Raw genomic sequence first — 12,508 nt, forward strand, 5'->3', positions numbered from 1 at the left:
TTTTTATAATTTTTTTTAATACTACTACCACTTTCATTACATATCATGACTAATGCCTCGAAAGAGTTCCACCTTCACTTTGCGTATGAGCTTAAGTAAGCCTTTTTGACTAATACATTTTATTGATGCAACAAACTCTAATTGAATCGATGTGTATTTTTATCGATTCAGCCACCTTAATCAGTTCATTAAAATTTTAATTATTAATGAACCCTAAGGAGGCTGCAATTACTATGTCACCCAAAATCTACTTTTAATTTGATTCAACATTTTTCCCTCGTCTTTTTTAATTTGGTGACATGACACATCAACTTTCTGTGACATTCCACCTTTGCAGTGTTTCCATATAAACAAACTTCTTCATTAATTAGGTGACTCTCAATTTGCAATACTAATAATCTACCAAATCACTTCTACATTTCTCGTAAATAATAAAATAAATACTCATATTGGGTTGGGCAGTTTATTCATTGGTAGTTGATGAGAAACAAATAAAATAAATATTAGATCAGATATCAATTATTATATATTCATTAGTAGTTGATGGGAAACAAATAAACAAATATTAGACCATATATTATCAATTATCATAAAAGCATCAAAGTACGTGTTATGCCTTCCCAAATAAACACTAAATTACTACTACACACCTAATTATTGGATTTGTTGCATACAACATTATATTATATTATACAATAATAACCAACCTTGATAGACATAGACATCGTGACAACCACTTCTTAGAATTTGTTTCACTTTCAAATTCATTCTTGATGAACATATATACTACTTATCTTCATCTCTTCATATACAATAATAACAATTCATTCAATTTCTTCTTGTTTCTCACATGGATTCTTTTGCAAATTTATTGAGAGAGCCATTTCAATTTTTTACAACTATACTTCTTAGTCTTCTTTTTCCTCTTTCTTTTCTTATACTTTCTAGGCTATCAGTTGCACATTATCTTATTGACCTTGTAGGTTATTCCACAACACAAATTGCAAATAATTCTGATCTACTAATCAAATTTTTCCTTGAAGCCAATCCTATTTTTCTACATCTTATTGTTTCTATTATCAGCGTTGCTGCACTTGCTCATACCTTAACGGGTGGTGGTACCTCATGCTTTATTAAGCATACCCTAGAGCCCGTCTCGAGACCGCAACTATACACCGCGTGGATTTTCCTTTGCATATTGCAAATTTGCGTTGGTTTAGGCATCGAAGGTACGTGTTGAAAATATAATTTTGAATATTCTTGAATATATTACCAAATGCATTAAAATCAAGATGGTTGGTTTTGATAAGTATTTCGAAAATAAATTTAGAAGTCAAAGGAGAGATAAAGAGTAGTTTGAGAAAAATATAAAGGATTATTTAGTCAAATAGCCCATCGGATCAAGAATCTTGAAAAAATGGAGTTATTTATACGACCTACTCTCTCATGGTAGTTACATTGATAATGTGTGATATATTTAGTCTAGAAGTGCATCTTTGACACTTATAAAAAAAATCCGTTTGTTATAATATTATTACGTATCGACGGAGTTGTCTAATATTATTAATGTTCTTATATTTTTTATTAAGAGCTTATAAATTTATGTTCCAACAGGTAGTATAGCTGCTGGAGTAGATGCATATGAAATTGGTCATGAAAGGGGATTCTTGACAAGAGCTATATTTTTCTTGGGCCTAAATGAGACAATGTTCTTTTGGTCCAATATAATTGTGAAGCCAGTGGTGGATGACACAGTTTTTGGCATTTCAAGGGAGAATAGATGGGCTGAAAAGGCAGCATTGGCAATGAGTTTTGGTGGACTTTGGTGGTGGAGATTGAGAGATGAAGTTGAGTCTTTAGTGGTTGTGGTTGAGAAAAAAAGAGACTTATTGATTATTATTGGATTGGCTGATTTTGTTGGTTGGTGGTTGTATTATTTAACTGTTACAATTGGTATGATCAAAATTGTTAAAAGTCTTGTTTGGGTTGTTTATGTAATGTTTGGTAGAAGAGTTGTTGATATTGACAATAATGTTGGTGACTCTAGGAACAATGATGAGAAGGTCTGAATTTGGACATATTCTTTTCTTTCTTTTTTCTCTTGTATTTTCCTTTTTGTGTAATTTTTACTTTTGATAGAGTTATTGAGTAATACCCGATGTTTATACCAAATCACATCAACTTAATGTGGTTATATGATGAATTGATGTGAGAAACACACACTATTTCACCGATGATTCAGTGAGAACACGTCATGTGTTTATTTGTTCGATGTAAATATGATTCATATGAGTCCATTCAAAGCGAAGAAATCAAAGTGCTGCTATAGTCTGCGATAACGATGTAATGAGATTAATTGTTGTTTTGCGATTAATATTTTCCTTTCCATCCAAACATGTCACTAATTACGCTCTATTCCGTTTCAGATTGTAATTATTCAACTTGTCCACATTCATATATATGTGATTGAAGTTTCTTTAAAGATAAAAACAATGGTAATCTATTTGGGATGTGTACTCTTTCATCTGGACTCTTCTGCTTGTTGCCATGGAAACATCACACTGAATCAATATTTTAAAATGTGATTTGATCTCTATGACCAGGTTATCTTATTGGCTCCTCGATGTTTACACCAAATCGATATCAACTTAACATAGGTAAGCGAGATAAGTCTATATGCAAACATATGTCATTCATATATATTCATTTGGTGTAAACACTATGTATCCATAAGTTTTTACTCTCAAGAATTCAGCTTCATACTCCTCCTTCAATCTAATTATTTCTTTGCTACATCTATAAACCCTTCTAATAAATGCATGTTACCACAGCCATCAAAAGAACAATATATACCAAGAAGTTAACTGCATGGTGCTGATTTTCAGACTCTACTCCTGAAGCTATAGAGTTCATTCGGGGCTACTTCGTTACGAATTTGTCCTGGAATTGGGACCATGGCTAACATCTCGATCTCTAATGATAATTTTAGTGATTTCCAGGATGATCAGTTTCATCTTAAAGGATATGAGAGAAGTGAATTAGTGGTCAATGGCGTCGAAGATCCTTGGTTTGAACATACAGATTGTGTAGACATTGATTCTCTGTACTCCATGTGTGGCCTTCACAATGAAGAGAATACATCTGATGAACAAGTTACAACCAACTTATTGGAAAATCAACAACAAAGTCTATCAGATTGGACGCAAAATCATTTCCCTACCAGCATAGTCATGCCCTTGCAACCGGTCCAAAACCAATCCACTATTGAAGCACCAAAGAATGATTATTTCCAGCCTCAAGTACCAGAACCTGGCACCTCTAGCAATGAAAAATCAAAGACGTTTCCATTAGCATCTTTGGAGCTACTGAACAATTATGGCAGACTAAGCAAGAAATCGAGTGAGGAAAACTTGAGCACTAATGCACTAAGCTGTGAGGCTCGCTTAGGTAACAGCCACAAGTTGCCAATGGAAATCTTGAGGGTTGCTGGAGAAAGGTACTGTTGAATCATGTGACCATCTCCGCTAAAAGTTTAAGCTATTAGATCTTTGCATACCCTGATACCAAGTTGAAGTATGCGACTTCTCATCTAAAAGTTTAAGATGTTAGAGCGAGCACACTTTTAATTTACTTGATCATATTATGTCTCAACAGGTACATACAGTACTCCACCCAAAGGCTAGATGGTCTTTCTACGTCACTCTCAGGACTTTGTATGGAGGGAACAAGGGACGTGGAACTTGTCCACCTTCTCCTAGCTGCAGCAGAAGAAGTGAATAACCAGAAATTCCATGTAGCTAGCAAATTGATTTCTCGTTGTATGTGGGTGGCATCTGATTCAGGTAATCCAGTCCAGAGACTTTCTTTCTATTTTGCTAAAGCTTTAAAAGAAAGGATTGATCGATCAACTGGAAGATACACATGTACGGATGAAGATCGCCACCCCAAGTATATAAAAATTATGTCATTAGGTACCAACTCTGCATTCTTGACCTGCCACCAACTAATCCCCTTCAATCAAGTGATGCAATTTGCAGGAGTTCAAACAATTGTTGAAAATGTCCGAAGCGCAAAAAAGATCCATTTGATTGATTTTAATATCAGAAGTGGAATTCAGTGGACAGTCTTGATACAAGCACTTACAGAAAAAGGTGACAGTCCAATTGAGCTTCTTAAGATAACTGCAGTTGGAAGCACAGAAAAAGAGAACATAGAATTCACAGGCAACACATTACACAGTTTCGCCAAGTCCTTAGGTCTGGCATTTTCATTTGATATAGTTTTTGTCTCGGACATGAAAGATTTCAAGAAAGAGTCGGTCAATATTAAAACAGATGAGACTGTAGTTGTTTATTGTAACTCTATACTAAGGACTATGCTACCGAGACCAGATTGTTTGGATAATTTGATGAAAGTAGTCAGAAGTATTAGACCAACAGTTATTGTTGTTGGCGAAGTCGAAGCAAACCATAATTCCCCATCATTTCTAAACCGCTTTATTGAGACACTTTTCTTTTACGGTGCATTTTTTGATTGCTTTGAGGACTGCATGGATCGAGGCAGTCCATGTCGAACAACGATTGAAGGGGTGTATTTTGGTGAAGGTATTCGGAACATTGTGGCGGCTGAAGGTGAGGACAGGTTCACCAGGAATGTGAAGCTTGAAGTATGGAGAGCATTCTTTGCAAGGTTTGGTATGGTGGAAGAAGAGCTAAGTGAGTCAGCTTGGTATCAAGCTCATCTAATTCTCAAGCAATTTGCCCAAGGCAGTTCTTGTGATCTTCACAAGGATGGGAAAGGCCTCATTATTGGGTGGAAAGGAACACCAATTCATTCCCTATCCATTTGGAAGTTCTTGTAAGAAAACAACTTTCCTTGAGTAAACAAATAGGATGCTTACTTTCTCAGTTCATTTGTACACCACCAACGGACCATAAGGCATCTCCAAGCTACCTAAATCTAGATTTTTGACCTTAAACTCATATTTCTGGGATAGAGGTGCTCGTAGTACCTGCTGTTCACCCTTCCTCCTTTTTTTGGGAGCACCTTGTGAACAAAGAGTGGGCAGAAGAAACGGAGGTCCTCATTTAGAGTTGCATACTTTAAGCAGTGCAGGAGACTGGGGAATGGGTTGGTTAATTACTACTTCTATCCCTTTAGATCGAGGATGTTAACCACAGAATTACAATAGACACCTGGATTAGGCCTGAAAAAAGCAAGAGAAAAATTTGAAGTCCTATGGTGTCAAAAGGTATAACCTCATCACAAGTGTCATGCTTCTGGTTTATCCTTTTACCGAAAAAATTCCCCTAGTGAATTGATTTTAATGAATTTCTTACTGAACGGGATATAAACTTTGGGAAGATTTCAGTCAATTTACTAGACTGGAGGTGGGAAATGGAGAAAAAATAGATTCTGGACAGATTTGTGGGTTGGTGATGAATGTCTAAAATATAAGCTTCCTACTCTAACTGCCCAACTAAAAAGGTTGGTAGTATTGCTGAATTTCATTCTAAATCTGGTTGGCAGCTAAGGTTCCGGAGGAATTTGAATGATTGGGAGAAGAAGAATTTTGGCAGTTTCTTCAACAATTGGGATCAGTTTATATTGATCAGAGTGGACATCCTGATATGGCTGTTAAGTAAAGACGAGAAATTTTTCAAGTTAAGAATTGCTATAGTATGTTGATAAAGCAGCCAGGTCAGAGGGATAATTCTTGGCCTTGGAGGATGATATGGAAGACAAAAGCTCCTATTAAAGTAGCATGTTTTGGATGGTTTGCAACATAGGGGCATGCTTAACTCAAAATAACTTGCAGAAGAGAGGTTTTGACCTATGTAGTAGATGCTACCTGTGTCAAGAAGATCAGGAAGCAGTTGATCACCTTTTTATTTTATTATTTTGATGGGTACATAATATATTGTATAAAATATTTGCACTAAGCCAGTGCAACAGGCGTAATTACAAGTTGTTCAAATCAGCAGCATTGAGCACCTTTTTCTCCACTGCAGATTTTCTAGAGAATGTTGGGAGTTATTCCTAAACCTTCGTGGTATTACATGGCTGATGTCTCAGAATGTGAAAGGTTAACTGGAAGGATGGCAGTGGCAGGTGATACCAAAAGAGATAAAGCAGAGAACTATTCCATTGAGCATCTTATGGACAATATGGCTGGAGCTGAACAAGGCTTGCTTTGAACGACAGAGAACTCACATTTTCTAGAATTAAGAACAGAGGTTTACAAAATTTGTACTTTTGGTGTAAAAGTAGCTTAGTGGATAGTTTGAACCAGTATATGGATTTCTTCGTTTTGCTAGGAAGAAGAGTGTAGTAGGCTGCTTTTTGTTCTATGTTTTTTTTTTCTTTTCTTGTACCATCTTGGTATCATTTAATAAAATCTTTACCTCATCAAATAAACAAAAGGTAACCCTGACTTGCACAAGGACAGACAAATCCAAATAAAGAAGCCAATTTCCACACAGTTCTTTGTTTAAAGAAAAAAATCTTGAGGGTGGCCTTGTTAATTTTGTCCACAAGTTCTTGCATTTTTATTTTTTTGGTGAGATGTCCGTATGCTTGTCTGCAATTCATGTATAGGTAGTATATTTTCTTCAACTGTTATCCAATTGTTATTCACATAACCAGTTACCATCTCGATTAGAAAATGACCACCTAGCAAAAGTACAGTATGTCCAAAAGTAGATAGGCTGAATTTCTTAAGAATTGTCATAAATCACAATATAAACCATACTGTCCTTAGTGCCATGCCTTATTTTTTCTTTTCCTTCTATTCTTATTAAAACTCTAGAAAGCCAGCAAATTTACTTTGTCATCTTAAACACAAAGATTAACAAGATATACAATTGCATTTATTCTAGATGATAACAACTCTGTGAAACTAACCGATATTGCCAATTCTTTTAGGGGTTTACGTCACAGTCTGTCAAAATATTATATTCAGTTGTATATGCTCTTTTTTTATGAAGGGTTAATCTCTCAAAAGTTTCAAGTCGTCCCATCGCCAGCCAGTTGCACAGCTTTAATTTGTAATTATAAACTTGGGATTTGACGAAGACTCAATAATATTATGCTCTCAGTTCTGATATGGCCAATCCCTTGTTTGTTCCATCTCGCATCATTCACTTCCAACCAACACCAGGGAGTGATGGTTCTCTCAGAGGTTGTAGAGTAGATATTGCAAAGAGTTGAACCCATTCAACAGTTATGGAATTTCACAGATATCCAGAACTTCTGTACCAACTATGGGTTCTATCAAGAATATGCAGTCAATCAACAAGTACAAGAAATGAATAAACAAGAAGAAGAGATGAATGTGCATGCTGCCCATTCTGCAGGTCAATTAAGTCAAGGAAAAATAAAGCTCAATGATCTAGAAACAGGAAACGATGTGGACGGGGTACCTTTTTTATCTCTAGCTCCTTCTGAATTGCTGAGGAACAATCCAAGCAGGCGCAAGAATACTGAAGGAGATAAGGCTAGAGATATGAACGGTGGAGCCAACGTGCACCATAAGCTCTCAGCTATGCAAATCATGAGGCTAGCTGGAGAAAGATTCATCCAGTTCTCTTCCAACAAGTTCATTAACATAAACAATCTCTTGCATCCCTATGATTCTGCTCTCTCAGACCTTTCTCCTGAAGATAATCAAGACGAAGAACTTGCTCAAATCCTCCTAGCTGCAGCTGAGAAAATTTCTGACCAGCAATATGACCGTGCGAGGAAATTTCTGACTCAATGCCAACTACTTGCATCAAACACAGGTAATCCTGTGCAAAGAGCAGTCTTTTATTTTGCACAAGCACTTGGAGAGAGGATCGATAGAGAAAAAGGAAAATTAATGTCAAAAATCTGTGCGGAAACAGATGAACTTAACAGTATCTGTATTGAATCAAGATTCCACGCCTCATATGTAGCATTGCATCAAGAAGTTCCATTCACCCAAGTGGTACATTTCACAGGAATTCAAGCCAACTAGAAAGTGTAGCAACGAAACCCAAAGTTCACTTAATCGATCTCCTTATCAGAACAGGGGTACAATGGGCATCATTGATCCAAGCAGCAGCTGAGAGAAAAGACAACCCAATCGAACATATGAAGATCACAGTTATCGAATCAGTCAATAAAGAAAGAGTAATAGCAACAAGCAAGTCTTTAGAGAGTTTTGCTAAGTCCTTAAACTTCCCCTTCTCATTCAAGATTATCTTTTTACCGGATAGAAACCAACTGACCGAAGACCACTTCCATATAAAACCTGACGAAGGGGTAGTAATTCATGCTGCATTCATTCTAAGGGCAATGATTTGCGAACCCAACTCTTTAGAAACTGCAATGAGAGTTGTAAGAAGGCTGCAGCCATCTTAAATGGTAGTATCATAAGTTGAGGCAAATCTGAATTCACCTCTATTTGTGAACCGATTCATAGACTCATTATTCTACTACAGTGCATTATTTGATTGCCTGGAAGATGTAATGAAGCGGGATGATCAACACAGGATGACACTAGAAGTGTCATACAGAGGGGGGATTCGGAACATAGTAGGAAATGAAGGGAAAGAAAGGGTAATAAGAAGCGTGAATCTTGATGTATGGAGATCATTCTTAAGGAGGTTTGGAATGGAGGAAGTAAAGCTAAGTGACACATGTTTGTATCAAGCTAACTTGATTATTCAGCAGTTTTCTTGTAGGGATTCTTGCAGTGTGGACGTAAATGGAGGGTCACTCATGTTTAGCTGGAAAGGGACTCTAATCTATTCAACTTCTGCTTGGAAATTCCATTGAGTTATGCACAAACTGATTGAATTCCTTTCTTCTCTTGGGATTTTTTGTCGAACAGCATGTGTGCATAATTATTTTGAGTGAATAATTTAAGTTATATATGTATACTCACAGTGCGTAATAGTAGGCTTATTTCAATTGAGATAGATATATATAATTACATGAGATATATATATTTATTGTGGTTAATTTAATATTTAATAAACTCATAAGAATACCTTCAAAAGAAATTTAAAATTTCTTTATTACGTGTTTAAGTGCTCAATTATTATGTATGTATTATGTCTAATTATTTATTATTCTTAAAAATTATAACTTCACATTTTTTCTTTAATCAAAAAGGTCGGAAGATCTCATTTAAATTGTACTTGTCTTCCATTTTATTTGTACAAATATCTAGTATTAAGTAACTTCAAATAAAAGTGTATGTTTCTTCTTCATCTTATGATGATGATGAAAACTTACATATATAACTGAAATTTTAAGTAATTTTTTAGGTGTACTTCAGTCATGCTAAATAAGTTTGTTAATTTGTTATTATTTTGATAAATTGATGATTGCAGTTTATTTCTTATAATATAAAAAATTTATGTTTTAAATTTGAGCTTTTTAAAAATAGATTGGGTGTTGAATCGTATATTAAATTGCTGAAATTTGAAGTACAATTTTTTTTTGATAAAAGTAATAATCCAAAAATGCATGACTAAAATTTTAGCTAATTTAATATGTGTACATGAAAAAAATTAAAAGGTTGTTATATGGAGTTGTTAGATTTGTTGTTATTATGACAAATTAATGACCGAAGTTTACTTTTTGTTATGAAAATTTATGTTTTGAATATGAGTTTTATTTAGAGGTTTTTTTTGGTATTAAATTATTGAAATTTGAAGAATAAACAAAATGGCAAAAAAATTCATACGCATGAAATTTCAATCAATTTTTACATGCACTTTAGCAAAAAAATATCTGAAATCAAACACAATTTTTCAATTTTGATTGTGTATGTCTGAACTATCCAAATAAGTTGTCACGATCCAATCCACCGGATCGTGCGGGCATCCACTCTATAACCTAAGTAGGAGAACCCTGAACCCTTTATATGAAATAAACATTGTGGAAGTTATAGAAAAATTAAATAATAAGTCAAGAAGTTCTATTAAGCCAACAATCAATCACAAACTCAAGTTTTATACAAGACTCTGATTAAACCCCCAAGGATACTGGTCTCAACAGGTACAAAAGCTCTATAGAACAGGACATAAGACAAATGAAAAGACACAGCTCCAACCACAAGGGAGGTAAAGTAGGAGCTGTCGGGGGATCATCTTCGCCTTCACCTAGGGAACTCCACTAACCCTGCAACCATAATATGTCAAGTGGCATAGCAAAAGTAGTATCAGTACAAACAACACGTATTGGTAGGCATCATCGATCAATCTGATACCCATCACATGGTATATATAAAGAAAAGTATGAGGAATCATAAACAATTAAGTTTTATAAGTCTGTTCACCCTAACTTGCTAATGAACTTCTTACTCCCATCTTTATGGTTCTTCACCCCCATACTAATCACGATTCACTACTAAATTCTGTTTACGAATTTGAGACCTGTGGGTTATGGGTTCACTATGCCCTCAAGATCACCCTAACCTTTAGCCATCTGACAACTTTAGCCACTCACGGACAACATGACTACCACTAGCCTTGACTCATATACCTTATCAAAATAACCTAGCCATCTCATAACCACACCCCATAACTAACTCTGATTTCTACGCAACAACTACTACGATCACTACCACCTGACCGAAGCTCCAATGAGAATAACTCCCTACCAACAAGCCAACTTCCTTATTAAGCCCAAAAGTATAGAATATCTCACATATCACCACCTGGCCTCACAAGTTTTCGTGTCCTTACTCACGAATAAACCTATACTAACTCCCAGTCCTCAACTATTAACACCCATAAAATTGACGGAATTCTTTGTTTAAAATCTTACCCTTTAGTTCATTGACAGTTACACTCACTAATTCACAAATAACTGATACCATCGGATCCTCTCATAGAACTACCCACACACATATTTGGCCCTCTCATAGGACCCAGGCTCAATCATATATGTGTCGGAATGTGACATCCAATCAAAAAATATGTCGAAATTGACATCCAATCCATTAATATGTCGAAATTTGACATCCGATTCAAGAACGTATAGGAACGTGACACCCAGTCCTCGCACCACAAAATCCATATTTATAATTTAATAGGCAAACACAACAATGCATATAAAACCACTCAAGTCTTGCACTCAATCATGAAAGGTTGCTAACCCCTAAGGTTTATCATAATCCTTCTCATATTTCATTTCAATATACGTACAATTATAGCATTTATGAACACGCAAGTCCAAAAGTGATAACACCGCATCAAATTTTCCCCAAAAGTCATTATACAACTTTCTTACCTAGGTCACCTTAAATTTGACCACTGATAACACCCGAATTTCTACTCGTGGCCTGTCACCAAGAGCCTAATTATGCAACCTCTCATTAAATTCCTTTTATACAATGGGTATAGATTTAATTACTCAGATAAGAGAAGTCTAGCCTATCAGGGTGCCAAGCAGCAGAGGAGGGATACATTGGCTCCAATTCTTGGTTCCAGATGTTAGACGGGCAAGACGGGCTTGAAATCTCCCGATTGGAATTTCTCCGGGGCTGAGATTCTTTCTTCTCTCCTTCCTAAGTCTTAAGCAGCCTTTTTGAGGATTTTTGTAGTAACCATCGCCCTCAATTTACCCTTTGAAAGAAGTGGAAAAATAAGAAAGTCGCGACTTAAGTTTTGTCCCACGATTTTCCGCTCTAGCGGTAGAAATCCCGCTGGAGCGGCCCCGTTGTGGCGGGATTATCCTGCTTTGGCGGGACTATCTCGCTCTGGCGGGATAGTGGGGTCTAGTTGAATTATTTTTCTTACGATTTCCCCTGGTCTTAATTAACGACAGTTCGGATCGTTACATAAGTAAATTTTTAAAAATTAAAAAGCGGACACAACATAATTAATGATCCTAGAATTAAAGTAGATATTTATGCATTTAGAACCTGTTTGGATAAGCTTTTTTTTTAAGTTGAAAATTCCAACTTTTCACTTTCAGCTTTTTTAAAGTTGTTTTGCCTTAAAATGAGTGTTCTAAAGCATTTTTTTCATTTACTCAAACACATTAAATGAGCTTAAAAGCTATTTTAACTTTAAAAAGTACTTAAAATAAGCCTATCCAAACGGGCTCTTAGCCTTGCTTAAGTCTAACATCGAAAGATGACCTTTTCTCATTTTATTTTTGTCAAATTTTTTCTATTATAATAATTATTTCTTCCATTTCAATTTAGGTGTTATTATAGTAATTATTCTTCCATTTCAATTTAGGTGTTATTATAATAATTATTCTTCTATTTTAATTTTGGTGATATAGTTTGATTTGATATAAACTTTAAAAAGAAAATGAAGACGTTTGAAATTTATATGTCAAATATGCAATAACATATGTATATTTAAGACTTGAACTTATGATCTCATTTATGCGTCCTAACATTAGTGTGATTATAAAAACTTCTCATTAAAATAAAATAAATAATTTTAAAATTATTTAAATGTAAAAATATAATACTTCATTTGTTTTATTTTATATGATATCTTTTTCTTTTTAGTCCATC

At 35.1% G+C, this 12,508-nt stretch overlaps 3 protein-coding genes across 3 annotated transcripts; all 3 read left to right on the plus strand.

The window, feature by feature from the left end:
• Positions 1 to 850: 850 nt before the first annotated feature.
• Positions 851 to 2,472, plus strand: LOC129884899 (uncharacterized). The gene is made up of 2 exons (XM_055959171.1): positions 851 to 1,229; positions 1,615 to 2,472. Exons 1-2 carry the CDS (start codon positions 851 to 853, stop codon positions 2,067 to 2,069), a joined length of 834 nt encoding a protein of 277 aa, XP_055815146.1. The 3' UTR covers positions 2,070 to 2,472.
• A 278-nt stretch (positions 2,473 to 2,750) lies between these two features.
• Positions 2,751 to 6,433, plus strand: LOC129887108 (DELLA protein RGL1-like). Its single transcript, XM_055962068.1, has 2 exons — positions 2,751 to 3,496; positions 3,655 to 6,433. Exons 1-2 carry the CDS (start codon positions 2,955 to 2,957, stop codon positions 4,859 to 4,861), a joined length of 1,749 nt encoding a protein of 582 aa, XP_055818043.1. The 5' UTR covers positions 2,751 to 2,954; the 3' UTR covers positions 4,862 to 6,433.
• On the plus strand, positions 6,060 to 7,996 carry LOC129884135 (uncharacterized). The gene is made up of 2 exons (XM_055958482.1): positions 6,060 to 6,186; positions 7,239 to 7,996. Exons 1-2 carry the CDS (start codon positions 6,060 to 6,062, stop codon positions 7,994 to 7,996), a joined length of 885 nt encoding a protein of 294 aa, XP_055814457.1.
• The last annotated feature ends 4,512 nt before the right edge of the window (positions 7,997 to 12,508 follow it).

Source organism: Solanum dulcamara, chromosome 4 (genome assembly GCF_947179165.1).
Source record: "Solanum dulcamara chromosome 4, daSolDulc1.2, whole genome shotgun sequence".
Lineage (NCBI taxonomy): Eukaryota > Viridiplantae > Streptophyta > Magnoliopsida > Solanales > Solanaceae > Solanum > Solanum dulcamara.

Excerpts from the sequence above, each read along its gene's own strand:
- LOC129887108 (XM_055962068.1), top strand. The coding sequence starts at position 2,955 with ATGGCTAACATCTCGATCTCTAATGATAATTTTAGTGATTTCCAGGAT. Across the intron at positions 3,497-3,654 it reads TTGAGGGTTGCTGGAGAAAG|GTACATACAGTACTCCACCC; the intron begins GTACTGTTGAAT and ends ATGTCTCAACAG.
- LOC129884899 (XM_055959171.1), top strand. The coding sequence starts at position 851 with ATGGATTCTTTTGCAAATTTATTGAGAGAGCCATTTCAATTTTTTACA. Across the intron at positions 1,230-1,614 it reads CGTTGGTTTAGGCATCGAAG|GTAGTATAGCTGCTGGAGTA; the intron begins GTACGTGTTGAA and ends ATGTTCCAACAG.
- LOC129884135 (XM_055958482.1), top strand. The coding sequence starts at position 6,060 with ATGGCTGATGTCTCAGAATGTGAAAGGTTAACTGGAAGGATGGCAGTG. Across the intron at positions 6,187-7,238 it reads TATGGCTGGAGCTGAACAAG|ATATCCAGAACTTCTGTACC; the intron begins GCTTGCTTTGAA and ends GGAATTTCACAG.